At 42.9% G+C, this 26,462-nt stretch overlaps 1 protein-coding gene and 1 long non-coding RNA gene across 2 annotated transcripts; one reads left to right on the plus strand and one right to left on the minus strand.

The window, feature by feature from the left end:
* Positions 1–5,095: 5,095 nt before the first annotated feature.
* Positions 5,096–10,267, minus strand: ING2 (inhibitor of growth family member 2). Its single transcript, XM_012472577.2, has 2 exons — positions 9,961–10,267; positions 5,096–5,906 (listed from the first exon to the last, which is right to left on the minus strand). Exons 1-2 carry the CDS (start codon positions 10,127–10,129, stop codon positions 5,236–5,238), a joined length of 840 nt encoding a protein of 279 aa, XP_012328000.1. The 5' UTR covers positions 10,130–10,267; the 3' UTR covers positions 5,096–5,235.
* An 854-nt stretch (positions 10,268–11,121) lies between these two features.
* Positions 11,122–24,534, plus strand: LOC135271881 (uncharacterized). Its single transcript, XR_010340000.1, has 3 exons — positions 11,122–11,594; positions 14,255–19,365; positions 21,278–24,534. It is a non-coding gene; the product is annotated as an uncharacterized LOC135271881 (long non-coding RNA).
* Positions 24,535–26,462: the final 1,928 nt, after the last annotated feature.

The following is a 26,462-nucleotide window of genomic DNA, read 5'->3' on the forward strand; positions in this document are numbered from 1 at the left end:
TAGAAATGGCAGAATCCATCAAGATCTGTCTGTGGTGTCTTAAGCTTAGAAAGCCCTGCTTTAAAGTCTACTTACCACACACAAGAATTAAAGCTAACCAGGAGACCTCTTTCCTCAGACTAATGTTAAGACACAAATATCAGCCACATTTTTAGGTAACCATATATTAAATCACTCATTTTCCAGCTACACAAACTAGCAAAGAGGATGAGTGAGCTGTCCAAGATCACAGGTTGAGTCCACCTCTCTGGAATCTTGGTCCAGACCACTTCCCTCGCATGAAAACAGGAAATGATAAAGGAGCTGTGGTTTCTCTAATTGATGGACGGTTTAGGCAATATATATAGTAAAGGAAGTTCCAAAATAACTTCATTTAAAATACATTTTGAACAACATAAAACGACTATGTACTTGATTCAGAAAGTGTAGAAGAGACGTCTAGCTTATTTATATTAACTGCTCCTTAAAAATTTGCTCCTTCCATTTCAGGAGGGGGAATGAGAACAGAACCCCAGAGGAAGTCACCTAATAGGTATATGAAAAGGACTGGGGAGATGCAATTTTTCTGGCGTACCGTAGAGATTTTGAATATTTCTGTTATTTTGTGTTTCTCTTTTTCATGCCTGCATCCAGGCAACAAAATGAGTAGCCTGCTCATGTGAAGTGACGACGCAAACCTGCTGCCTGGCCACAGTTCTGGCATTCCGGGGCCACCCACTTTCCTACTCTCCAGGCGACGCTGCACGCCTCTCATTCCTACAGACTTCCAACTCCCTTCCCCGTCACCTCTTCAGCTGGGAAAGTGGGAGCTCTTATTTTCCCAGTAACAAATTTAGCAACCTACCTGCATATACGCCCCATTCACTCCAGAATCTAAGCTCCACAGGGTTACAGATTGTCTCATTTTGGTCACTGCTTTATCCCCAGTACGAAAATGATGCTTTGCAAATAGGTGCACCAGTATTTGAGTAAGTGAATAAAAGTGCTGCCTTACCTGTGGACGTGGACAATGCACTGTCCCTTCTGCCTATCGAGACCAACCTCTCCTGAGTCCTGCATCCTGCTCCATCTTGCCCATTGTTTCCCTGGCAACAGCATCCACTGGCCCCTTCGAATGGAATTCCATCAGCATATAATCAATCATGCCATATTATTTCCTGAAAAGCTCAAGTCCTCCCTTAGCTCACCTCCGCCTCAGTTATGACCCATTTCGGTTCCCCTTTGTAAAGCTTGAGTTGTCTACAGTTGCCATCTCTACTTCAGTCCCCTTCTGCTCACAACCCAGCCCCAAACTTGCAGCTTGTTAGCCACAACAATCCCCGGTGTCTTAACGGTTAGCTCTCTGTGCTCATCTTCTTTGAACAGCACCTGAATGAGCTGACTACTCCCTTCTGGAAACACTTTGTTTCACAATACCGAGAGCTCTCAGGTTCCTTTGCTAGCTCCTCCCGGTTTTAGACGTTGGGAGTGACACAGGGTTGACCTCTTCCAGATCTACTTGGTTGCTACTCAAGTGATGCTGATGCCGCTGGGCCGGGCACTGAGCAGCTTGCTAGAAGTGCAGACCCTCAGTCGGGCGCGGCGACTCACACTTGTAATCCCAGCACTTTGAGAGGCCAAGGCAGGTGGATCAGGAGGTCAGGAGTTCGAGACCAGCCTGGCCAAAACAGAGTCTCTACTAAAAATACAAAAATTAGCTGGCGTGGTGGCAGGCGCCTATAATCCCAGCTACTCAGGTGGCTGAGACAAGAGAATCGCTTAAACTGGGAGGCAGAGGTTGCAGTGAGCTGAGATCACGCCACTGCACTCCAGGCTGGGCGACAGAGCTGGACTGTCTCAAAAAAAAAAAAAAAAAAAAAAAGAAATGCAGACCCTCAGGCCCCACACCAGATCTCCTGAAGCAGAATCTGTATTTTGAGCAAACGTAGTAACACATGCTTATTAACATTTGAGAAGCTCTAATTTCCTGAGTAATTTCAGTCACGTGGCTTCAACCTGCATAGACTGATGCTCCAAAATGTTTACCTCCTATTACCCTAATGGTCATATGCAGGGCTCCATGCTGGATTCTACTAGAAATCTACTAGGCATCTCAAAGCCAAGTGCAAAACACAAATCTTGATTTTTTTTTCCCCTCAGGCCAAAAACTCGAGTCACCCTTGTCATCTCTTTGCCTTCCAATCCCTGGGCCAAAGTTGTTGGCTGTAGCTTTAGTACACTGAGTCCTACCACTAGACATTACTGCTGCTGCTAACATCCTAGGCTAAGCCACCAACACTCAACGTGAAGACTTCCAAGTTGCTTCTCCTAAATCTCCCTATTTTTGCCTGTTATATTGTGTACACAATATCCAGAGTGATCTTTAAATATGTCAGACCACGGCTCAAAACCCTTCAATGGCTTCCCAAATTTCCTACCATGGCTTCCAAGAGTCCCCAGTTCCTAGCCCCTCGTACACTGTGCTCTAAAGCTCTGCTTTCGTCAAATTGCCAAGCTTGTTCCCTCTTTTCTCCTCAAGTCTTTGTCTGCCTTATTTCTGCTCTTAGCGCTAAGAATTACTTCCTTAGAGACACCTTTTTAAATCACCATAATTAAAACACTCTCCACCCCACTTCCATTCATTTCCAGCCCTTTCAGCTTTCATTTTAGCACTTTACCTGACATTAAATATATCTAACTCCTCCACTAGAATGTATTGTCCACAAGCAGGGATATTTTCCTACCACAATTGCTTAAAACCGTGCCTGGCACATTAAGAAGAGCTCAAGATGTTGATTATTCAAGCACTGGTGGTGGTGCCACTGGGAGCAGGGGATACACTCTCACGTGTGTATAAGCATCTATATATGCTTCAGATTTGCATAAACCTGGATGTAGAGAATCCACAGCAGCTTTCAATAAGTTGAAAACTGTGAAATGTGACAGGGGTTCCAAATCATTTCTGTACATTAGAATGAAGATCTTTAAAAAATTCTAATGCTTAAGCTACATTCCAAATGAATTCGATCACAATTGCTGAGGGTAGGGCACAGGTATCAGTATTTGTTGAAACTCCCAGGTAATTCCAACGTGAGGTAAGTCTGCGAACCCATGAGTTGGTAACCATGATATGAGATGGTGTATGAGATCCAGAATATTCAACAGAAGAAACTCCAATCATAATGCTATGCATACTTAAGACTTCTATTTCCAAGATGGCATAGAGAACAAAACAAAAAAGTCATAAAATTAAAACTGTTTCAGATATTAGGTCAAGAGAGCTCAACTTCCAGGATTTTCCAGGTTCATTTTCCTGTCACGTCTAATCCAAACTTGGGCATTTCTATTAGGAAGTTTATTCTTTTCTCCCATCTGCCGAGGCAGATTTATGCATGAAAAAGTGGTGACTTCTATGTAAGTCACATCTGAAGGCTTTGGGGGTTTTGTTCCTACTGATATTTGTAATGGTGTCAAGTAAAAAGCTCCATTCTGGTAACAAGGTTGTACTCACAAAAACATAATGCCATATTCTCAAGAGAGAGAAAGGACTTCCTTACAACTCAACTAAGTGATTATGATGAGAAAGGAGTTCCTGAATTCTTAATCATGCTGTCCAACATTTCTCACTCAAAAGGCAATAGAACCAACTAGCTCCAGTCATGAATCAAAATAGGCAGAAGCTAACAAACATTGCGCATTTACCCATCTCCAAACTCACCTTTAAACTATCTTTACACCTCAGAATGAAGGACAAAATTAATGAAAGAGAAGTCATGTCATTATTAAAATCCTCACTACAGTGCAAATGCTAGACATTTCTGAGGAATCTTGGAGATATTTAAGCCAACTCATTTTACAGGTGAATGACCTGACACAGGATAAGGTGAAATGACAGGCCTCAAAGTCACACAGGAGAGCTAGAAGAGAAAAAAGCCTTTTTTTTTTTTTTTTTTTCCCCAAAACAAGCATACAGGATTTTTCATGTTAATCAGAAAGAAATCAAGATCATCAGATCAGGAAGAAATGAGGAATACAACATATGTTACACACAGATTTAGAGAACTACTCAATCTGCTGCCCCCCAAAACCAAAAACTTCTCTAAACATATGGACCTATGTCCATCAGGCAGCTTGCCCTTAAAATATCAGAATCTTGGAAAAATTCAATTTACAAATACATTATTAATTGCATTGCTATAATGAAATGAGTTCATTAAATGTGAAAACGTCAAACAGCACCAATACCAGAAGTTAAGAAAGTAAATACACTATTATTTCAAATAATGTATAGTCACTGATTGGGACAGAAATAAACTATAACCACTAACAAAACCATTTAAAACAACTCTCTGACATAAAGGCAGTATGTAAAGACCACTATATGCCCTTTTCCACTGATAGCCTATGGCTAAGCATCCTGGCAGCGGGGCACATGGAAAATACTATTAATTAAGATGCATTTTTAAATTGTTCAACTTTGAACCGTGATACTACATAACCCAAAGTTTGCCAGTGTAAGCCAATGGCTGCGTTTTTGGTATCCTAACTAGTCTTACCTGTCCCAATTAAAACAAAACACAAAACAACTCCCTTATTAAGCACTAGATTAAATATATCTACAAAGTAGCAGCAAGGCATTTACAAATGGGCTACTGACAGTGTATCAAAATGCTACTAAGGAAAAGACAGCAGCAAGTACTCTCATAAGAGCGCATTATTCCACATGGAATCCCAAATTACTCTTATTTCCAGTTCCTTAAAGTCCTGGAAGACTAGAGAGGAACAAGCTATATATAAACAGGGCTAGGGAAAAAGAAGCTCAAAGGGCATAGTATTTGTATTTTAAAGTACCCAAGATCATTTGATGCTTACAGAGAAATCCTACTACATCTAAATTTTTTTTAAGCATGTAGAACTAAAATGCTAGTAAAACTTTTGTGTTTACCCAAAAATTAGCACTGCAGTTTTAAGTGAAAATGCAATAGGCATGGTTTGTGAATTTCTTTATGTTTATACCACCCTCTTCTTCCTGTTCCCTGCTCCTTTCATCAGGTGATCCAAAGACTACCTGGTTTAAAATATTTGGTAATTCAGTGCAGAAAATTAAGGTCACAGACAAAGTACAACAACTTTTAATACACCATTAATACTAATGATCAAAAATTATTGCATAGTCTTATGCGTTTACCCTAAAACATTTTCTCAAAGTAAACGAATTATAGAAAAGACAAATAATCCTAATGTGGATGGCCTTTACTACCTCGATCTTCTATCCTTTTTTGTTTTTTCAGTACTTTTGTCCATTGTTTTCTCATTATCTCCCCTGCACTTTGGACAATACCATTTCCCCTTTGGTTTATAGGTAAGTGAAACACATGAAAAGTGAAACCATTCAATTGGACACTGTTCGTTGTCACATCCTATCATCTCCCCATAAGACACTTGGTTGCATAAGCAGTATGTAGGTTCATTAGGATCTATGGCAAACTCAACAGGTGAAGCTTCCCTTTCCTGCTTGGCCTTGGAGCGTTTCTTTTTCTTTGCTGATTTGGATTTCTTTTCTTTAGGTGGCTGATCATCACAGTCTTCAATCCCGTTTGTCATGTGACATAAATCACGGCTTTCACTGGTCCGCTGCCTGCGGGGTCTTCTTGAAGATCTTTCTGGTTGGCTGGAATCCACCTTTGCTTTATCTGAGGCTCTTTCACCTTCAGCAGGATCTTGGAAACACTGTGAATGTAACTCCATTTGTCTTGCCCGATTTTCCACCAATTCGAGCATTTGTGTAACAATCTGGATTTTTTCATCTCCCAATTCTTGACTATTAATGAGTGCTCTCTGGAGAAGCTGCTGTAGACGTTTTTTCTGGTTTAAATCATCTTCTTTCTTATATTTTTCATAGACATCATCAATTTCCTTTAATGTTTCTAAAAAAGGAAAAGAAAAATGAGAATGTTATCATGGGTTAGCATACATAACATTTACAAGTTAGTTTTTTTTTACAGAATTGAAGTTAGAACTCAAACCATGAAACCACACTCCTCTTTGGTATGTATACAGTAAAAACTACTTCCCATACAAAGACCACATTATCTAATATGAAAGTATACTTAGAAATAAAGTAGTAAAAAGAAAGAGTACAAAACTAATAATCATTAATCTATATTAAAAAGGATAAGAGATGTGTGGCTAATTAATGATCAAAAGTATTCCTCATGGGCAGGAACACTGTATGCCACTTGAGTCTACTTAGTGCTATAACACCTTCAAGACAACCCTATATATAAAATTTGCAGGCTGGAGTCCAGCTCTAAAACTTGAAAAGGTTATAGGACTAGGCTACAGATTACTGCCCAACTGTGTTTACAGGATTTACAGTCCAATCAATGACTTGTGACATGACTCGAGAGATACTTATAGCTTCACTTTCACATCAAACAGTCTTAACACTCTTAGCTTCCCATCATCTTAGTTTTAATGGCTCTATTTTAGCCTCATATGGGAAATTCAGAAAATGAAACTATTTCCAGAGTAAAACTATTTCCAGAGTAGGTTCTGGTTCTGACATCAACTGACCAAACCACTAACAAAATTACAGTAAAGTCAGCACTGGATCATTCTGCCTTTGTAGATAAATCGTAGTTGATGCTAAGCTTTCTGAACTGCTGATTTAGTCGCATGGCACATGGAACACACTTACTTAAATCAAATAAAAATAGCTGAGTCACTAGAAGGTATCCAAAAATCTGAAAATATAATTTCAGATGTCACCAAAAATTTACTTAAGATTAGTTTTGTTCAAATCTGTTTAATTTCTTATTCTTACAAGATGTAATGCTATCTGAAAGAGTTCCATCTGCATGGTATTTTTCATACCACATGGCATACCAGTTTTATATTCCAGTATTATAATTACTAAAAATAGAAATGTTAGAGGAGTAAATACATACATTGGGGCTGTCTGCAAGTAAGGCACACAAAAGCACGTATCGAACACAATTCATTAATTAAAGTACTCATACTTGAGGTACAACTATCTAACCTGGAATACCTAACAAAGTGCCACCACACGGCTGAGAGTACTTACACCTGCATAGCATATTTTTGAACAAAGTTCGTATCTATTCCATTTGCTTAGCTAGGCATCTAAGCGGATTTATTAAGAACCTAATTTCCCTACAAGAAAAATAAGGAAACTGGTTCATTCAGACACACAAAAAAACTGAGGATTAAAAATGAAGAGGTAAATCTCATTTCAAATATTCTGTACCTAATAATCAGGTGTTAGAGGCTAATTATAGTATACATCATACCAGCACACTAATACTATACATGAGATAAAAAAACGTTTTAAGACACCTTATTATATAGTGAAATAAGACAAGAAATTAACATTTACTCAGTGCTTTCTAAGTGGTAAAGATTTTCTCAGTTAATCCTCACAGCAACCCCACAAGGAAGCCATCACTTCTGCATGTGAAAAAACTGCAACTGAAGAGATAAGAACCCTAGACTTTGAACTGTGCCAGATCTGGAAGTCTGACCCTGCCGTGTAAGCACTTTTCTATCAATTATATGAAAAGCACTTGAAATTAAGTATCAAATTTTAGTTTGAAGGTTATTTAAGAAACTAGGTAATTTCTTTGTTCTAGAACAAAAAGGTTCTCTAATAACCCTATCTCATAATAAGTACTTCAATTGTTAAATTGTTTTCTTCATTTATCTTCTTTATAGGTTTTTCAGCAGTTTTTAAAGTATCTCAAGTAGATGGGAAATTTCTTTGACTGCCTGTATAATTTATATCACTAAAAATATTGCTAGAAATATTAGATCCAAAACCAAAAAATACTTATTAGCTAGTGAAGAAATAAAAAAACATGAAATCTGAACCCAGAATACAAAATATATATAAACATAACACTGTGAAAGTTGAGCTCAGTAACCACGTGCACAGTCAAAACTGGATGAGTTTTTATTATTAATCATTAAATTAATCACAATCTTCATAGAGCTAAGAATTTTTATAATGTCTCGATCTTATAAGGCATACTATATTATTGTTACCAGAGTTATTAATACAGGACAATTATAGATGATCCGGAAGCAGATTTCCCTGTCAACGAATTATAGTATCCCTCACCAACTTCAAATAGCTTAACTCTCGTGAAAGGAAACATGTGCCTTCAAAGAATGTAAAAACCTGCAAGTTTTACAAACTTAAGAGTTATTTGAAAAAGTAGAAAGGTTCAATATATAATTATTAAGCACATATCACGTTTAGGTTACCATTCGTGTATGTACTCCATACCTCTAGAAATGCCCTTGGGCAGTTCCTATTTTTTAAAGTTTAAATTGTTTGAAAACAAGGATGTGCATCTAAAGTAGCAGGCTTTGGAACAATATAGTCTACATCTAATTAACTGGACAAGTTACTTAAACAATTGGTAAATTTTATCTATAAAAGAAATACTTATATAATGGTCTGTACCTGGCGTGTCAGTATTAATTCCCTTCCCCGCCCCCCGCAACACAGGATTCGATCCTTACGAATCCTATGGATTCAGAAAACAAGAGATAAATTTATAAAGTAAAAAAATCAGAGAAACTTAAATTTCTAACATGCTACAGGTCGGAAAATGTCACCTAAGAAGCTGATTCCTTAGAGACTTTTAACTATAGGATTACTGACGTGTCTACAAAAATAAGAGAATGGGTTCAGGAAGTTATCTTTAAACTCCATATGGCTGTTTCCATATTATGTTCAAGGTCTGTTCCTCGACTCAGGGTTATTAAGCGCAACACATTTCCCCTTTTAAACTGCCCTTCTAGTGGCACAACCGATAGTAGATGATAAGACTATAAGGAAGGTCGATTCAGTCCCGGCTTCCCGGGTCGGCCCGCAAAGGGTGGTTTCACTTCATCACTGAAGTCGGAGAAGGAGGGGCTCAGGGGCTCGGGGACGCCAGGCGGTTGCCCAGTCAACCAACCCACAACCTCCACAGGCCCGGAAGTGACACATGTCCCGGAACTTACGCGGAGCCAGGATCCGCGACCGTCCGAGCTGCTGATCCCCGTCCTGACTCACTGGTTGGGAGAGACTGGAAACATCGCCGCAAACATGCTGCAAACCCCGACTCGGACTCTGCTAGGGCCGAACCAACACCCCGCACCGCCCCGATTCCCTCCTCAGCAGCCGTCACGCCACTGCCCTTCTCGCTACCAGCCACGTTCCAGGCCCGCGAGAACCCGCGCCGCGCCCCTCCCGCGACCCACGTCACGCCCGCAGGCCCCGCCCCCGGCGCGGGCCCTCCCCGCCACACACGCCCCTCTCTTCCTCCCCGGCGGGGGACCTCTCCCCTTCCCTCTTAACCATTGGCAGAAGGAGCTGGGCCAGGGCTGCGGCGCGAGGCGACCGGGAACTTTCCCGGGGCTGGAGAGCGGAACGGACTGCACTCCGCCAGGCTGGGGCTGGGGTGCCGAGGGAGGCCCCCTCAGTCCGCCTCCGCGGCCTCTCGCCCCCTCCCCCCGCACGTTCCAATGCACCCGCGCTCCGGGGTGGGAGCGAGTCGGGTGGCGAAGCGCGCCCGGCAGACCAGCGGGAGCCCGGCCGCTCAATCTCTCCGGCCCCTGCCCGGCTGCACAGTCCCGGGTCGGGGCGGCAAGGTCTGCGGCACGGGGCGGGCGAGCGCCAGAACAAATGCTTGCTGCTTAAAATGGCTGATTCCCCTCCGCGGCAGCTGCAGCCGCTGGGTCTGCAGCAGGGGCTGACGAGCGGCCCCCACCCCCAATCCGGGGACCCCAGTGAAGTCCTCGCCCACCGCGGGGCAGGGGAGGGCCCGAACCCGGTCTCCAGTCCTCCCCGTCCCGCTGAGCAGACCCTCGGTGCGCTCGGGGAGACTGTCACGGGAGAAAGGGAGGTGGCACTCCCCCGGGCCGGCTCCCTGCCACCGGCTCAGAGGCCGGCGGCCCCGCGGCCCCTACCTTGATATTTGTTGTCCAGCTCTCGCAGCACAGACACGTTCCTCTGCATGTCGTGGGGAAGCGACTCCACGCACTCAAGGTAGTCCTGCACGTAGCAGGTGAGCAGCCGGCTCCGCTCCCCGGTCAGGAGGGCGGCCGACGAGTACAGTTGCTGCTGCTGCCCTAACATCCTGCCGCTCAGCGCCGCCGCCTCCGCCTCCGCATCCAGTAGCCGTACATGCACCGGCCGCGGCCACCGCGGGCCCTTCGCTCCGCAGTCCGGCGCCGCGGGGACCCCGCAGCCGCTCAAGAGGGCACGGCCGGGCTCCCCGACCTCCACTCCCCCCCAAAGCAGCCCTCACTCCCCGCCCCCGCAGCACCAGCCCAGGGGCGGAGCGAAACTCCTGGATCGGAGCAGCCGGGATCCCCTCGGCGGGGCCGGCGCCGGAGTCCCGGGCGCTGACACTTTCTGCCCCTCTCGGAGTCCCCAGATGCTACCAGTGCCGTCTCGCAGCCTGGATCCCCATGACAAGCCCGTCGCCGCCCGCCTGTCCCCAGGCACCCTTCAGTGCCTGATGGGGAGCCTCCCGCTGGCCTGCCCCCGCCCCTCCGCCCGCGGCCGCCTCTGCGCCTGCGCGCGGCTCGCTCCAAATAAGGCGGGGGTCCGCCCCTACCGCCTACCGAAGGGTTCGCATTCTCCCGCCTTCGCTCCGCCGCCCGGGCGATTGGTCTGCCGGCTCAGGGCTAGCGGGGAGGGCGCGAGGGGGCGGCCAAACGGCAGGCCGCGCCCCGCCTCCCTTAAAGGGGAAGCCCGGGGAGCCCGCCTCTGCGCCCCAAGTCTGAATGGGACCCGGCAGGGGAGGTGGCTCGGTCCTTCTTGCCGCCCTCCCCGTAGGGAGGGGCAGCTCCTCCCGGCTCGCTCCGCCGGGCATCACTGGCTTTTTCCCCCATTCGGCGGTCCGATTGCGGCTCCTCGCGAGCCTGCAAAGGAGCAGCAAGCGGCCCCTTTTTGGACGACCCGGAGCCAGGCCTGCAGGGCTGCGCGCCCCGGCGGGCGGCTCCCGGCATGCGCGGCGGCTGTGTTCCCGCCGCCTCCGAGTTCGCCTGAGGCTGCCGCCCGCCTCCTGCCGGGCCCTCAGGCTCGCCCGGCCCTGCGGAACTGATCGGGGAGGTAGACGGTTCTCCCTCCAGCCCCGGGATCGTGTGCCCTGCGGGTTTCTTGGCCCTTGCCCTGCTCGGGAATCTACTGTGTCATTTAGGGGGAAGAGATGCGGGACGGCCTCTGCCTGCCAACGCGTTGGTCCTTAAAGACAATTACGTTTAAGGGGTGTCAGAACATTTAAGCATTGGGCGTCGGCGAGGCTTCCAGGGGCACACGCCAGCTTTACTGGAGTTTTTGCTCAATCTTGTCCCGGGACTACAACCAGAGGGGACCGGGGGCGTGCAGACGCGAGTAAAAACCTAGTCAGCGGGCGGGCCCTCGGCCCCACGATCTGCGTGATCTCCTAGTGGGGTTTCATTTCGGTGTAGTGTAAACGAGATGCCCGGCGAAGGAGCTGATTTTAATTACAGATAGACTTTTTTGAAAGAAATGGTGTCAATAGAACGAATGCCTGGAGAATTTTAATGGAACACCTATGTAAACAAGCCCTATTGTGAGTACTATCTTGGAGTTAAAAAGAAAATGTGAATGAGTGGCGACAAATTTGGATCTTAGATCCGGTTTGCAGCGTTGGTACACCGGAATGGTGACCTATTTAGAGCACTTTTGAAACAGCTGGTAATAGTAAGTAGCCTTTGACTTGCAAGAGAAATCTAGCTCTTTATCGAGAGGAAATTTTATATTTCAAACAGAAATAAAGCACTCCAGGCAATTTGACGTCTTGGGACGTCAACTATTGCAAAGGACTGGGAAATTGTCTTGGGTTATTATCCTGGGGCACTGAGGCTTGGGCAAGTATTAGGTCGACCCAGACAGTACAATGTATTGTATTTCTGAGAACGTTTGGGGATTTTATAATTCTTTAAACCTTTCGGCCGGGTCTCGTCAAAAAACGGCCTCTGTGAAGAACTGAATTGTACTGGTTTTTACTTGAACTCTACTATTTTTGTTTTCTCACAAATTTGAATAAGCTGGTGTTTATCAAAGGCCCAAAATAATGCATGGTGCCTTGTTACAGGTCAAACACCGAATGCACTTTTGGATTTTATTCAGCCTGATAAGTGATCTGCAGGTAGCTATGTGTTTAGAAACTAGAAGGGAGGGCTGGGTGCGGTGGCTCACACCTGTAATCCCAGGGTGATTTGAGAGGCCCGAGGCGGGCGTATCACAAGTTCAGGAGTTCGAGACCAGCCTGGCCAAAATGGTGAAACCCCGTCTCTACTAAAAATACAAAAATTAGCTGGGTGTGGTGGCGGGTGCCTGTAATCCCCGGTACTTGGGAGGCTGAGGCAGGAGAATCTCTTGAACCCGGGAGGCAGAGATTGCGGTGAGCGTGATCATGCCATTGCACTCCAGCCTGGGCGACAGTGGGAGACTACATCTCAAAAAAGAAAGTAAGAAACTAGAAGGGGAAAACAAAGATGCGGAAAACCTAGAGCACTCCCTCTAGAAACAGCAAGATGAGAGGAGGGATGAGCATGCATTTTATGGCATTATTTTCACCTTTTATAATTCTGTTGAACTGGCTGGAAAAAAGCAAAAATATCCAAAGAACATTTTAGCTGATACTGATCTAAAACTATAAAACACTGTAACATGATAACATATGTATATGTATGAATTATTTCAGACATGCTTTTCTTGCTATGTTTATTTTAAAAGGTTAAGGCTTATTCTTACCACCCTGTGAAAGCAGCCTGTGTCGGGAGAGCACTTCAGTGGAAAAAAAATTTAAAATCACCACAATCCCTAAACCCAACTCTTGACCTTGGTTATTCGGCGCTGTCCTTCCCTTCTGAGTGGTCACTTAACTGGAAATATGGGGCCTCTTCAGATTGAATTTTTTGTCTTCTAAATGCAAAATTTAAAATCTCCCATTCTTAGCAACTGAAGTTAATTTATGATATTTAATCCTGTGAGTAAAGCAAAAAGGAATTTTATTTGCTCTACAGTGTATTATTTACCATAAAGCAGCCCTAAGAAAAAGATGAGTAACTGATCTCCCCAAATTAGTCTGAAATTACCTTGAATTTCTAAGTCGGTGACTTGAAGAGGTCCCTGGCAGGAAACATGTATGCCTTCATACCTGTCTCTTGGGAAGAGCAACAACTTGAAACTGATGGAAAACAAACTGGCAAGTCAGTGTGAGAGAGTCATAAAGATGGCTGCTGAGAAAATTCAGCTTCTGTTGAGTCAGACCAAATACATTTGAAATCCTTTTCTTTTTTCTACTTTTTAATATTTTTAAACTTTATTACGGAAATTTTCAGACAAAGGCAAAAGTAAAAGTAATAGCACAATAAATCCTTATATACCATTTACCCAGCTTCAACAGTTAGCAACATATGGCTAAGATTATTTAATATATATCCCTTCACACGCCCTCACTCTTGCTGGACTTTTATCATTTTATATGTAAATGCTTTAAATATGAACAGGTAAAAGTTTTTTGAACAGTTTTTTGTTGCTGCTGTTGTTTTTGAGACAGTTTTGCTTTTGTCGCCCAGGCTGGAGTGCAATGGTGCAATGATCTCGGCTAACTGTAACCTCCACCTCCCAGGTTCAAGTGATTCTCCTGCCTCAGCTTCCCAAGTAGCTGAGATTACAGATGTGTGCCACGACGCCCAGCTAATTTTTGTATTTTTAGTAGAGACAGGGTTTCACCATGTTGGTCAGGCCAGTGTCAAACTCTTGACCTCCAGTGATTGGCCTGCCTCAGCCTCCCAAACTACAGGGATTACAGGCTGAGCTACCGCACCCAGCCGAGGTAACAGTTTTTTAAACATATTCATAATGCTATTCTACCTCCCCAAATTTTCTTACTATTGTTTAATAACTACACAATTCAGATTTTCCTATTGTCTCATTAAGTCTTTTACATTTGGTTTAACAGGATCCAACAAATCCCATGCTTTTTATTTGGTTAACGAGGTCTTTTCCAAACCAGTAAGAGGCAGTTAATTCCCTGTTTAATTCAGTGAAGCAGAGAGCAATGCTTTTCTGAGGAAGAGATTCGAGTAGTTGAAAATCACTGCTTTAAAGATGGAGACATTCAAGAAGAAATCTTCATATGAAAAGGTCACCAGTTGATAGCATGTTGTAAGAAATGTAATTGTACCTGATGCAAATAAATAAATCCTTACTAATTGTCAGGTCTCTATATGCAAGCCTGGAGTCTGAAAGTCTGAAGTCCTGCTTGTCTCCGGCTGAAGTCTCCCACCCACTTGCGTTTGCCATTGCCCTGATCGCCCACCGGAGCTTCCCACAAGCCCCTCACCCAACCCTGCCACCTTAACTGTTCTTATGATAATGTAAATACCTCTTACCCAACCCTGCCGTTGTAACTGAACTTGTATATTCCTTGCTCCTACCCCCACCACTATAACTGAACTTATTCTGTAACACCCCCGCCCCCCAAAAAACTACCTAAACCTATAAAACCAACTCCTATCCCACTGCCCTTTGCCAATGCCCTTTTCGGCCTTAGCCCACCTGCACCCAGGTGAATAAACAGCCCTGTTGCTCACACAAAGCCTGTTTGGAAGGTCTCTTCATTCAAAGCGCACTTTTTTTCAGCATTTGGTGCCAAAACCCGGGACAGGGGAACTTCTATGGGAGACCAAACCCCTGTTCCTGTTCTAGTGCTCCCTCCATGAAGAGATCTACCTACCGACCTGGGGTCATCAGACCGGCCCACAGATGCACACCACCGGCTGTTTTGATAAGCAGTCTCTCTTTTTCGCTTTCCCATCCTTTTGTCTTTTCCACTTCCTCCCCCTTTCTGTTTCGTCCTTTTTCCACCACAACGACAAGGAAAATCAGGTAAACCAGGTTCTTCTGTGAGGTTCATGACCAGAAAATCCTATATAGGTCACGGATCCAAGGACCCAGTTTCCCCAGGGGTTTGACTATGGTGGAGATGTTCACCCTAGTCACTCACCCACCAGCCTCATGGCCGATATTGGTGGCAGGTCAACAGAGAGGATGCTCTTTGACCACCCACCAACAACAAGGTTCAACCCAGGCTCAACTAGGGACGCCTTTTGAGCAGCTGGGTTGTGTGCCCATTTTCCTTGTCTCTGCTGCCTTTGCAGAACCATGGGCAATCGTCCGTCCTCTATCCCTCCCTCCTCTCCGCTGGCCCGTGTTCTAAAAACCCTCAAGCCTCTTCAACTATCTCCTGACCTAAAACCCAAACGTCTCATCTTCTGTAACACTGCATGGCTACAATACGAGTTAAACAATGGCTCCAATTGGCCAAAAAATGGCACTGTCAACCTCTCTATTTTACAAAATTTAGACTATTTTTGTTGCAACATGGGCAAATGGTCTGAAATTCCCTACATCCAGGCTTTTTTTACACACCAATCCCTCCCTAATCTCTACTGCCAGCTTACAGTTTAGTCCCTCAGCTACCTCCTATGCCCCTCCCCGACAATTCCCCCTTCCAGAGGTGGCTGCAGCCAAAGGCATAGTTAGGGCACACATTCCTTTTCCTTTATCCAACCTTTCCAAATTGGCCACCGGTTAGGCTCCTTTTCATCAAATCCTCCAATACTTAACCCAGTCCTATAATCTCACCTGGAGTGACTTAAATGTCACCCTTACTTCTACTCTCACCCCTAAAAAACGCTTAATATGCATTTTATCACCCAATCAGTCTGACATTACAAAAAGGTACAGAAATTAAAATCTGGCCCTCAAGCCCCACAACAGGAATTAAGCAACCTCACCTTCAAGGTATTCAATAATAGGGAAAAATCTGCCCAGCAACAGCGCATCTCAGAACTACAAATGCTTGCCTCTTCCGTAAGACAAACCCCAGCCACACCACTGGTTCATAAAGACTTCAAAGCGCCCGGACTGCAGCGCGTCCAGCCACCCCTCCTGGACCTTGCTTCAAGTGTTGGAAACCTGGCCACTGGGCCAAAAAAATGCCCGCAGCCCGGGACTTCTCTTAAGCCCTGCCCTGTCTGTGCGGAGGACCCCACAGAAAGTCAACTGTCCAACTCACGTCGCTGCTCCCAAAGCTCCTGAAGCTCTCATCCTCGGCTTGGCGGGTAAAGACGAACACTGCCTGAGCATCTCGGAAGCCCCCTGGACCCTCATGGACACCAAACTTCGGGTAACTCTTACGTGGAGGGTAAGTCCATCCCCTTCTTAATCAACACGGAGGCCACCCACTCCACGCTGCCCTCTTTTCAAGAACCTGTCTCCTTGGCTTCCATAACTGTTGTGGGAATTGACGGCAAGTTCTCCAGGCCTCTCAAAACTTGCCAAATCTCGTGTCAATTAGGCCAGCACCCCTTTCCACATTCTTTCCTAATTATCCCCACTTGTCCAGTTCCCCTGTTAGGCCAAGATATCCTAGCAAAATTGTCTGCCTCCTTCACTATTCCTGGGCTACACTTCATTGCCACCCTCCTCCCCAAACCGTGCCTCCCTCAATAGCTCCCCTTATGGCTCTTCATTCAAAGTGCACATTTTTCAACACTAATCTAGGAGTTTGTGTTAGAGTGTAATTTGTTCTAGAAGGTCCAGTGAAGCATCTTAAATTATAGTGAAAAAAACCTAAAACTTTAAATCAATTCATAAGTACAAAAGGCAACTAAAAACTAATAGTTTGCGTCGCCACTGAATTCAGTTTTAAAGCATTTTAATTATTACATAAGTAATAAATGCTATTGTAGAAAAATATTTTAATAGAGAGAAAAAGAAGATATATAAAAGGCACCACAAACTAGAGATGACTCTTCTCAATATCTAAATATACTCCAAGATGTAATTCTATTTTAGCAGTTCTTTTGCTTTAAGAAAACACTTTGGCTAGGATTAAAAGACAAAGTTAAGAAACTATCAGATTCTCCAGAAGGCATATTAAAATCTGAGCAATTTCATCCTGTACGTGGAGTTTATGTGATAGACTGCACAGATTTAACTTGTGTATACAGTCAATCCTATTGCTTTAGGTTGTAGTACTATTCAGCATTTAGGATGACTACTGAAAGCAAAAAAATGATCTTAAAACATTTTAACGAAGGGACTGTGAATGACTGGGACTGCAGTGAAGAGGAAATTCGGTCTAATAAAATATCATATTTCCCATAACCAAGAAAAAAGGCAAACGTAATATCACCTTAGCTATGCCAAAGAGAAAAACATAACACATATGGTATGCTTTGCATATTGCTGACCAGAAAAACATTCAATTTTCCCTAGATGGGTTACCATAGTTACATGAGCCCTTTATAACATCAAGAGGGGGAACTAGGTCACAGTATTGAAGGAGTTTGAATTATGCAATTATGTTTTCCAAAAGCAGGGGAAAGGGTTTTTAATTTAGAGAAGAGAGATTTATACTCTGTTCAAAATTGAAATTTTGGTCTAATTTTGCCAGTGAAACCTAAAAATTTGTCCAAAATTAAATAGTGGATATAGTACATATAAATTATTCAACCTATACAATTAACATAATAGCTAGATCCAAGATGCCAACACATTCTGTCTTTGTAGAGATCCCTTTTTCTTAGTGAGCTGTGTTACCCTAAAATGTTTTTGCAGGTAATCAGTAAACATGACAATTGCCTAGCATCTGAGAGTATCCAAATCACATGTAAACTAAAGCCTTGAACTCTTCCAGTCTTTGAAAGTGTGGGGTAAAGGATGGCACAGTGCCTGTCAGATGCCACTCTGTTGTACAGTAATATTTCTATTAATTTCATCAAATGGAAGTGAATGGCAGGAAGGGAATATATTGAAAGCTGTTGTAGCATAGCCTTCACCCTTATTATAATTATTTTTACTAAGAACTTTACGAAAAAATATGTTTTTATTAAAAAAGAAAAAAAAAGGCCTGCCCTTGTGGCTCACCTGTAACTCCACCACTTTGGGAGGCCAAGGTAGGAGGATCACTTGAGGATAGGAATGTGAGAGGAGCCTGAGCAGCATAGGAAGATGCTGTCTTTACAAAAAAAATTTAAAAATTAGCCTGGTACAGTGGTGTGTACCTATAGCTGAGGCAGGAGGATCCCTTGAGCCCATGAGTTTGAGGCTGCAGTGAGCTAGGATCACACCACTGCACTCCAGTGTGGGTAACAGAGCGAGACACTGTCTCAAAAAGAAAATGCATCTCAAGGTTGCATGATTTCGAATGGTTGTTTTCAATCTCATGGTAATTCTAGACTCATAAATTTTTTAATGCTGATGTAATCTTAAATCAATGATTTCTCCAAAGTAAGGAAGAGCAGGCAACAGGCACCCCCACTGAGTAGCTGGAGGAGCCAGCGCTGCTGACGGTAGTTTATCCTGACCATCATCTATGTAGGGATGGGGAAGAGGATGGAGATCACTATTATAAGTCACCTACAGACTAGCTTTTTTACAGGTGACAATATTGGAACCCAGAGAAGTTAATTTGCCTAGCGTCATAGAACAATCCATAAAATAAGTATACACCTAAAAGTTTAAGAGTAAAACAAATAATTATCTTTTATTCTGGCTGATAATTGTTGTTGAAGGGAGGAGAGGGCCCATGGGAAAAAATTAAGAACTCGGGATATCATAAAGTATTTTTCTGTGAAGTCTTGCAGCAAATTTAACAACATCTCCTCTGAAGGAAAATTAGAATTTCCTGAAGAATAATGTTTGAGGTAATTACTAAGTCAAAAGTACTAGAAACTGTGTTCCTTTAGATTTATTTGAAAGGATCAATCCCTTATGCCTTCAGCACTAGCTAAAGAATGGTCTTTTAAAAATAAAACTAATGCTATTGGCTAGGTGCTTTTTGCCAAGTCTGTTGTTTCTTTGAAGTACTCGATTATTTAATGAGGTCATACTGGAGCTATTGTTACATTAATTGCTCTTAGCATGGTTAATTTAATCTAACATTTGGTAAGTATTGATTATCTTTTATGGGTAACAGATTTTTAAAAATTATTTATTTCCATAAATCAACATTCTCTGACTCTTTTATATATGAAACCAGTATATCTCGCTTTACACAATACATGTGTTTCTGGAAAATTGTATTTAAACTATCTGATTTTCTTTCTTTTTCTCTATTGTTACCTTGAGAAAACATAGGTAGTGTTTATTATGTAACCACAGTCTAGGTGTAGTTTCATTTTCTTGCTCTAACTGTAGTTTACATTGCAGACATTTTAGTACAACGTCTTTTCATCATGGAAATGATATCTTCAGGGAAAAGACTTTGAAAAAGTGCCTGAAGTGACAGAACACATGTTTTCTTCTGGTATCTGGCTAAAGTAAGTACTAGAATTAAAAACAAAGATATAAAAGATATGGGGGGAAATTATATGGAAAGTATTGGAAGTTAAAAAGCTATATATTAAGAGAAAATAGAAGAATCAGAAAAAGAAATGATTATTTGAGCCCTTACTGATGGTGGTAGAATATTAAAATTAAAATTTAGGGACTGAGATAAATTTTATTTATGGAGAGTATTTGTGAGACTTTTTTGCAATAACAAAAAATATAGTTGCTGGCAGGGTGCAGTGGCTCATGCCTGTAATCCCAGCACTTTGGGAGGTCAAGGTGGGCCGATCACTCGAAGTCAGCAGTTCGAGACCAGCCTGGACAACATGACGAAACCTCGTCTCTATTAAAATACAAAAAGTAGCTGGGTGTGGTGGCGGGCTCCTCTAATCCCAGCTACTTGGGAGGCTGAGGCAGGAGAATTGCATGAGCCCAGGAGGCAGAGGTTGCAGTGAACTGAGATCACACCACTGCACTCCAGCCTGGGCAACAGAGTGAGACTCTGTCTCAAAAAAAAAAAAAAAAAAAGATGTGTGTGTGTGTGTGTGTGTGTGTGTGTGTATAGATATGTGTTTGTATATGTGTGTGTATATAGATGTGTTGTGTGTGTGTATGTGCGTATAGATATGTGTGTGTATGTATGTGAGTATATATGTGTGTCTGTGTATATATGTGTTGTGTGTATGTGTGTGTGTGTGTGTGTGTGTGTTGTAATGCAGGGTTAGAGCAATAGCATATCTAACCTAGTCTTGATAATTGGCATGTTGATTGAAAAATAATTTCAAAAAGCCAAGTGACTTCCTTATATGACATTATCTTTAGGAATCCTAAATAATGTTAACTTCGTATTCAGGTTAAATATCTCTGGAAAAATAGTCCAGCAATATCTAGAGGCTTCATTTATCGTTTTGCACATTTGGCTGTTGTTTTTTTCTTTTTTTGTATATGTATTATTTTAACAAAATTGTATGCTTCATTTTATATATAAAAGAAACAAAGAACTGGCCGGGCACGGTGGCTCATGCCTGTAATTCTAGCACTTTGGGAGGCCAAGGCAGGTGGATCGCAAGGTCAGGAGATTAAGACCATCCTGGCCAAAATGGTGAAACCCTATTTCTACTAAAAAAAAAAAAAATACAGAAGATTAGCCGGGCATGGTGGCATGCACCTGTAGTCCCAGCTACTTGGGAGGCTGAGGCAGGGGAATCGCTTAAACCCGGGAGGCAGAGGTTGCAGTGAGCCGAGTCGTGCCACTGCACTCCAGCCTGGGTGACAGAACAAGCCTCTGTCTCAAAAAAAACAAAAAAAAGAAAGAAAAGAAAAAAGAAACAAAAAAACCGTATGCACCTTCTGGAATAACAAGATGCAAATGTTATATTATCTACCAGGAAAAGAGTAGATAAGTAGATACACTAAATATTTGGATTTAGTTCACTTTTATGATAACTTTTTTTACTTCCGTTATTAGTAATGTCTGTTCTTTGTATACCAGCATTCTAATAGCACATAAATTATTACACAAATTAAAGCCAAGAAGTACCACAATTGGTAAATTCGAAGCTTCTGATGACTTCTCACTTTAATAATTAATCTTGGCAGTTTTGGCTTAGAAACACATTTTTTGTGAAAAATTTTTCGCAGTATGAGAGCGGTTTTCTCATTCCGTATAGCCCTCAACTTGCTGCTAAGAGCTTTTAACAATTTTTGTAGGATCTTACTTGAGATCAGGTGGAACACTTCTTATCATTTTTATAAATCAGTCAGAATTCATATTTAGATTGATGTTATATGTTAACACCATCTGTAACATCTGCCTACAACCTCAGAAGGGACCTATGAAATATTAACTAGCCAAGGAATCCTTTTCTGAAGTCTTCTATTGCACTGTGGTCTTTTCCGTAGGAATGAAATTTGGTGGAAATATTTAATGAAGAGGAATCTGAACATAGCAGTTGAGAAAGGAAAAAGATTGAGAGAAGACTCCAGATGTCATAAAGCAAAAAGAGGACGGGGCACAGGAAGCAGCTCTTATTATTTCTGCTGCATGGCTCAGAGGACTCCAAGCAGTTGAGTCTATCTTAAGGATATATATATTTTTCAATTTGAGATATAATTAATTTGTTTTCCAGTAAAATAGATGTTAGTAGATCTGTAACATACAGGAAACAATCGAAAATAGAGACAAGTAATTATAATACCTCATTACGTAAGACAGACATCCTTTTCAGAAAATTATTCTTCAGTGTGTGGTGCTTGCTTTCCAGGAAAGAATAGGAGGGAGAACCCTGCTGAAATGCATCACGGCCTGCAGCGAGAGGGAAAGAGAAGCAAAAAAGGAGTAGTTAGCAGGAGAATGAGGTCAAATGGAAGGAAGGAAATAGATCAGGGCATTTTTAGGAGATAATATCAGTTGGGTTTACTGACTGTTTTTAGAGGATGAGAGAGAAAAGGTATCATCTAGGGTTTGGCTTGGGCCACAGGTAGATCTTGTTAAGGCTGTACGAAATCAAAAATCCAGGAGGCAACTCAGGTTTGTGGGGAAATGATACAAATTTAATGATACGAAAATAAGGATATGAACCCTGTAGATTTTACAACTTTGAGCCATATCTTTCTTAGGCCTCCTCTTCTAAGCAGCATAAACTACTGCTTCCTATGTGTTGCCTCTTCATAAAGAACAGCTAGCTATAGAAATTGGAGGTTAGAATATGTTGGGTAGGATAGAGAAACTAGAGGGAATGATTTAGTAATAAAATAGGTTTAACTATCTTCTCACATTCCCAGACTTCATTAGCTTTGTATTCTTCCTATTAGTAAGCCAGGAATTAGGACTAGGTGATAAGCAAGGATTCGCAGGGCCTTGTGAGGAAAAGAGTTACTGTAGCAGTTCTGGTGGCTTACCCCTTGCATGTCTCCAGGGCACCCATCTTTACCTTGGCCAACCCCTGGAATGCAGCCCTCAAAGTATTCTTTATGTTCCTGATGATGATTTTGTCATATATGCCTGGAGCAATGGACCATTCCATACTGGCTTGACAAGCTGCGTTGCACAAATAACAAGATTGATAATATGCATCTGGTTTTGTTCTTGGGCCCCTGAGTTTTGGTTGCCATAGCCAGTTCCATAGCAGAGTATGCATACATCAACGGCCTCCCGCAAAAGCCTTAGAGCCTGAGACTCAAGTGGGCTTCTGTGGGCAGAGACATTCCACACATGTCTATAGTTTGCTGAGAAAGAGAGAGAGAGTGGGAGAGAGGGAGAAAAAGAGAGAATTCCTGTGCAGTTATAGAAAAGGACAACAGAATCCTATGTTGGATCTCTCTGGACTCCACTGATAGGTCTTTTCCTGTTGCTTTTGCTCTGTATCCTTTGCTGTCATGAATCTTAGCCACGTATTACTATATAACCTGCCATTGAGTCTTGTGAGGCCTTCTGGGATCACCAAAGGAAACAACCATATACCTAGTACTCAAGAGATTTAAAACCCAATTTGTTTATCTGAGTCTTGATAGAATTCACTAGAAAAGAATAATCAACATATGTGAGTATCTGCTGTGTGGGAGTTTAAATGAAATCAAGGCTTTGGTCTTTGTCCATAAGACATTTACCATCTTTATAGGGACATGACACATGTTAGGGAAATGCTTATGGGCATAAGTATAAATAAAAGCAAATTGGCAATGATGGCAGAATTAAAGAGAGATTAAATTGGTAAAAGTCAAGCAAGGGTAATGAAACATGGTGGGTGTTTAAGGAGAGACACAGGACTGCATTATCAAATGATAGCCATAATTTTTCCCCATATGTACTTTAGCAGTATGTAAAAACTATAAAATAAAAAAAACTTTTACCCTAGATTTTATCCAATATATTCCAAGCTCAAGTTTGATGAATTATTTGTATGGAATCAAAATTTGTACTAAACCGAAGTATAAGTGTTTTATGTAACACTTGTTAACGAGCCCGCCAGTTATGGATTCCAGCTGTGAGATAATGTTCTCATGTATTATTATCCCAAAGACTCCACACCAATTCCTGTTATAATTAGTCACACCTGGTAATTCCTTCTGCTGCGTGGTTAAGCTGCTTGTGTCCAAAGCAGTTTACCTGAACTACCCATGTGTGGGGCACACCCTCAGCAGCCCAGATTAAGAAGAACCTTTGAAAGTTCTGCTTCCTGTAATGGCCAGATAGCTCCTATCAGATCAGTGTTCCTGCAAATAACAGCTATAAATTCTCAACAGAATTTAAAAATCTACCAAAAGGCAGTGGAGAACAAGAAAGAGAAGGCAAATTCTGGACAGGAGTTTGTAGTGGGGGAGACCCCATAAGTGCTGAGGCAGGAGTCAAAGGCCTCAGCCTATTTGCATGTAAATAATGAAGAAGAAAACAACTAGAGATATAACCGTAGTAGTTATTCATACGTAATCTTTGTTATTCACAGGTGATCGTAGTTCTATGCCTTTCAGTGTGAACCTGAGGTGACCTTGTGAAAGGAATGACCCTAAGGTCATTCCTTTAAGCCCTCCGTCACAACCCTGTAAGGGTTGCTGTAGGGTGTCTCGGCTGTGCGGCAGTGCCAGAGCTGGGAAAGCACCCGCTGTTTAGCTAGCTAGGGAAGGAGACGTCCAAGATGGCCGAGACATCTCCTTCCTCAGGGGATTTAGGAGAAAACTCTGCTCCTCCAAGCTCTTGCGGTAGGCCTGGTGGCTGTCAGGTAGGCCCGCAGACATCTGGGGGCTTAATTGTCTCTATGTGATGCTGTGCTTCAGTGGTCACGTTCCACGTCTACTCTCATGTTCCGCTTCTGCACCTGGTTTCTTTTTTCTTAGAAGAGATAATCAGTAAAAGTAATATAAATCTTAATGTCTTTGTTCTTTCTTGACAAGTATGGAAAAGTGCTGATGCATTATGCTCCTTACCTCATCTCGGCTATCTGAAAGTCTTGGGCCCCTACCTATATGACACGTGATGTACTTGACCCAATCACCGACCACCAATGCCATGCCCTACCTACCCAGCCCCCGGCTTTGCACCACGCCCTACCTACCCTGCCCCTATCTTTGTACTCAATAAAACTCAGAGCATCCAGGCACTCGGGGCCACTGCCGGACTCTGAGCTTTGGTTGGCAGTGGATCCCTGAGCCCAAACTCTCTTTTCTTTATCTCTGTGTCTTGTGTCTTATTTCTACAGTTTCTCATCTCCACACCAGCAGAGAGGGGCTCAAAGGACCCCGTAGGGCTGGACCCTACAGGAGTTCACACTTGGAAGAAGGGAATGGCAGTTCATGAGTTTCATATAAAAATGTCATTTAGCCTTCGGGCAGGCCCTCATCAGTACCATGTAGAATGACTATAACTTTCAAACGTGCAGACTTACTGGCTTGAAGAGCCAGAGATTGTAGTCCAGGTCAACCACAGGGTGGTGCATGGTCTAAAGTTAATACCATGTCTTGCCTTAATATCTGGTAAAATCAGGAGGCCCTTGAATGGCCTAACTACAAGTTCCTGTCCACACTCTGCTCCTTAACTCAGGGATCAGGCACATTTCCTGCTTATTCCTGAGTCACAGGGTTGTGTTCCCTGACAGCTCATGGAATTATTCATCTACACCAGTCATGTCCTCCCTCAGGAACCAGAATCGACCTCATCCTCTTGATACTACAACGCCTGCGCCCGTAGTTGTTCACTACTTCCAAGTGCAGGCTCCACCTGGACCTGTGTGAAGTGGGTGTTCTCCTCTGCTAGGCTGTGAGTATATGCGACTAGTACCGGGCTGTCAGTCCCATCTGTGTAGTGTCTAGTGTCATGTTTAGCCTATTCCCATAACCTTATAGTAGAAATCCCTCCCTCACCAAAGAGGTGAGGAGGAAGGATGCAAACACACAGCAACGGGAAGTAGAGGGGAAATCACAGAAAAGAGAGATCCACAAAGGAGGAAACTTAAAGACCATATATATAGAAACCGCCAGAATCTCTTGCTGAACCTACACTACACATATGGAGAGCAGACCCCCAAGCAGCCCACATAAGGCTTAAATAACTGAACTGAGAAGTTTGAGTTCATCAAAGTGTCCAGGATAGAATCTAAAATTTCCAGGCATGTGGAAAGATAAGAAAATGTGACTCAAAGTCAGTCAGTTACCCCAAGATGAACCAGATGGGAGAATTAGAGACAAAAATTTTAAAGCAGCTGCCAAAACTATGCCCAAGGATTTAGAGGAAAATATACTCATAATGAATGAAAAGATAGGAAATCACAGAAGAGAAAAAGAAACCATAAAAAGGAACCACAGGTTAATGCTAACATTGAAAATATAATATTTGAAATGAAGTTTTGCTGGGTAGCCTTAAGACCAGAATAGAGGCCAGGCGCAGTGGCTTGCACCTGTAATCCCAGCACTTTGGGAGGGCAAGGTGGGCAAATCACCTGAGGTCGGGAGTTTGAGACCAGGCTGACCAACATGGAGAAACCCATCTCTACTAAAAATAATTAGCCAGGCATGGTGGTGCACGTCTGTAATCCCAACTATTCAGAAGGCTGAGGCAGGAGAATCGCTTGAACCCAGGAGGTGGAGGTTGCAGTGAGCCAAGATCATGCCATTGCACTCTAGCCTGGGCAATAAGAGCAAAACTCCATCTCAAAAAAAAAAAAAAAAATCAGAATAGAAATAACAGAAGAAAGTATCTGTGAATTTGAAGATAAAGTAATAGAAATTATTCAATCTGAAGATCAGAGAGGAAAATAAAATATAAGAAACAGTGCCTAAGAGACAGGACAATGCAAAAAGATCTAATACGTGTAGGGTTCCAGAAAGGAAAGAGAAAATGGATGCTTATTATTTGCTGCTGCCATGGCACGGGGGTACCCCTGTCCCCAGACAAATTGCACCCAAAAGGCAACATAGAGGAGACTGAGGAGGAGCTGGAAGAGGACAGCCACAAAGAGCTAAATGAGACCCGTCATGACAATGGCGTCTAATGGAGATGATCCCAGAGAGGTCTGATCTGTAGCTGGATCCGTTTCTGATCTCTCCCTCTTCATGGCTCGAAAGATACACAGATTTTCCAGAGCAGCCTTGTGGA

The sequence above is a fragment of the Aotus nancymaae genome, unplaced genomic scaffold (genome assembly GCF_030222135.1).
Source record: "Aotus nancymaae isolate 86718 unplaced genomic scaffold, 86718_ANA_hifiasm-v0.15.2.pri h1tg000006l, whole genome shotgun sequence".
NCBI lineage: Eukaryota > Metazoa > Chordata > Mammalia > Primates > Aotidae > Aotus > Aotus nancymaae.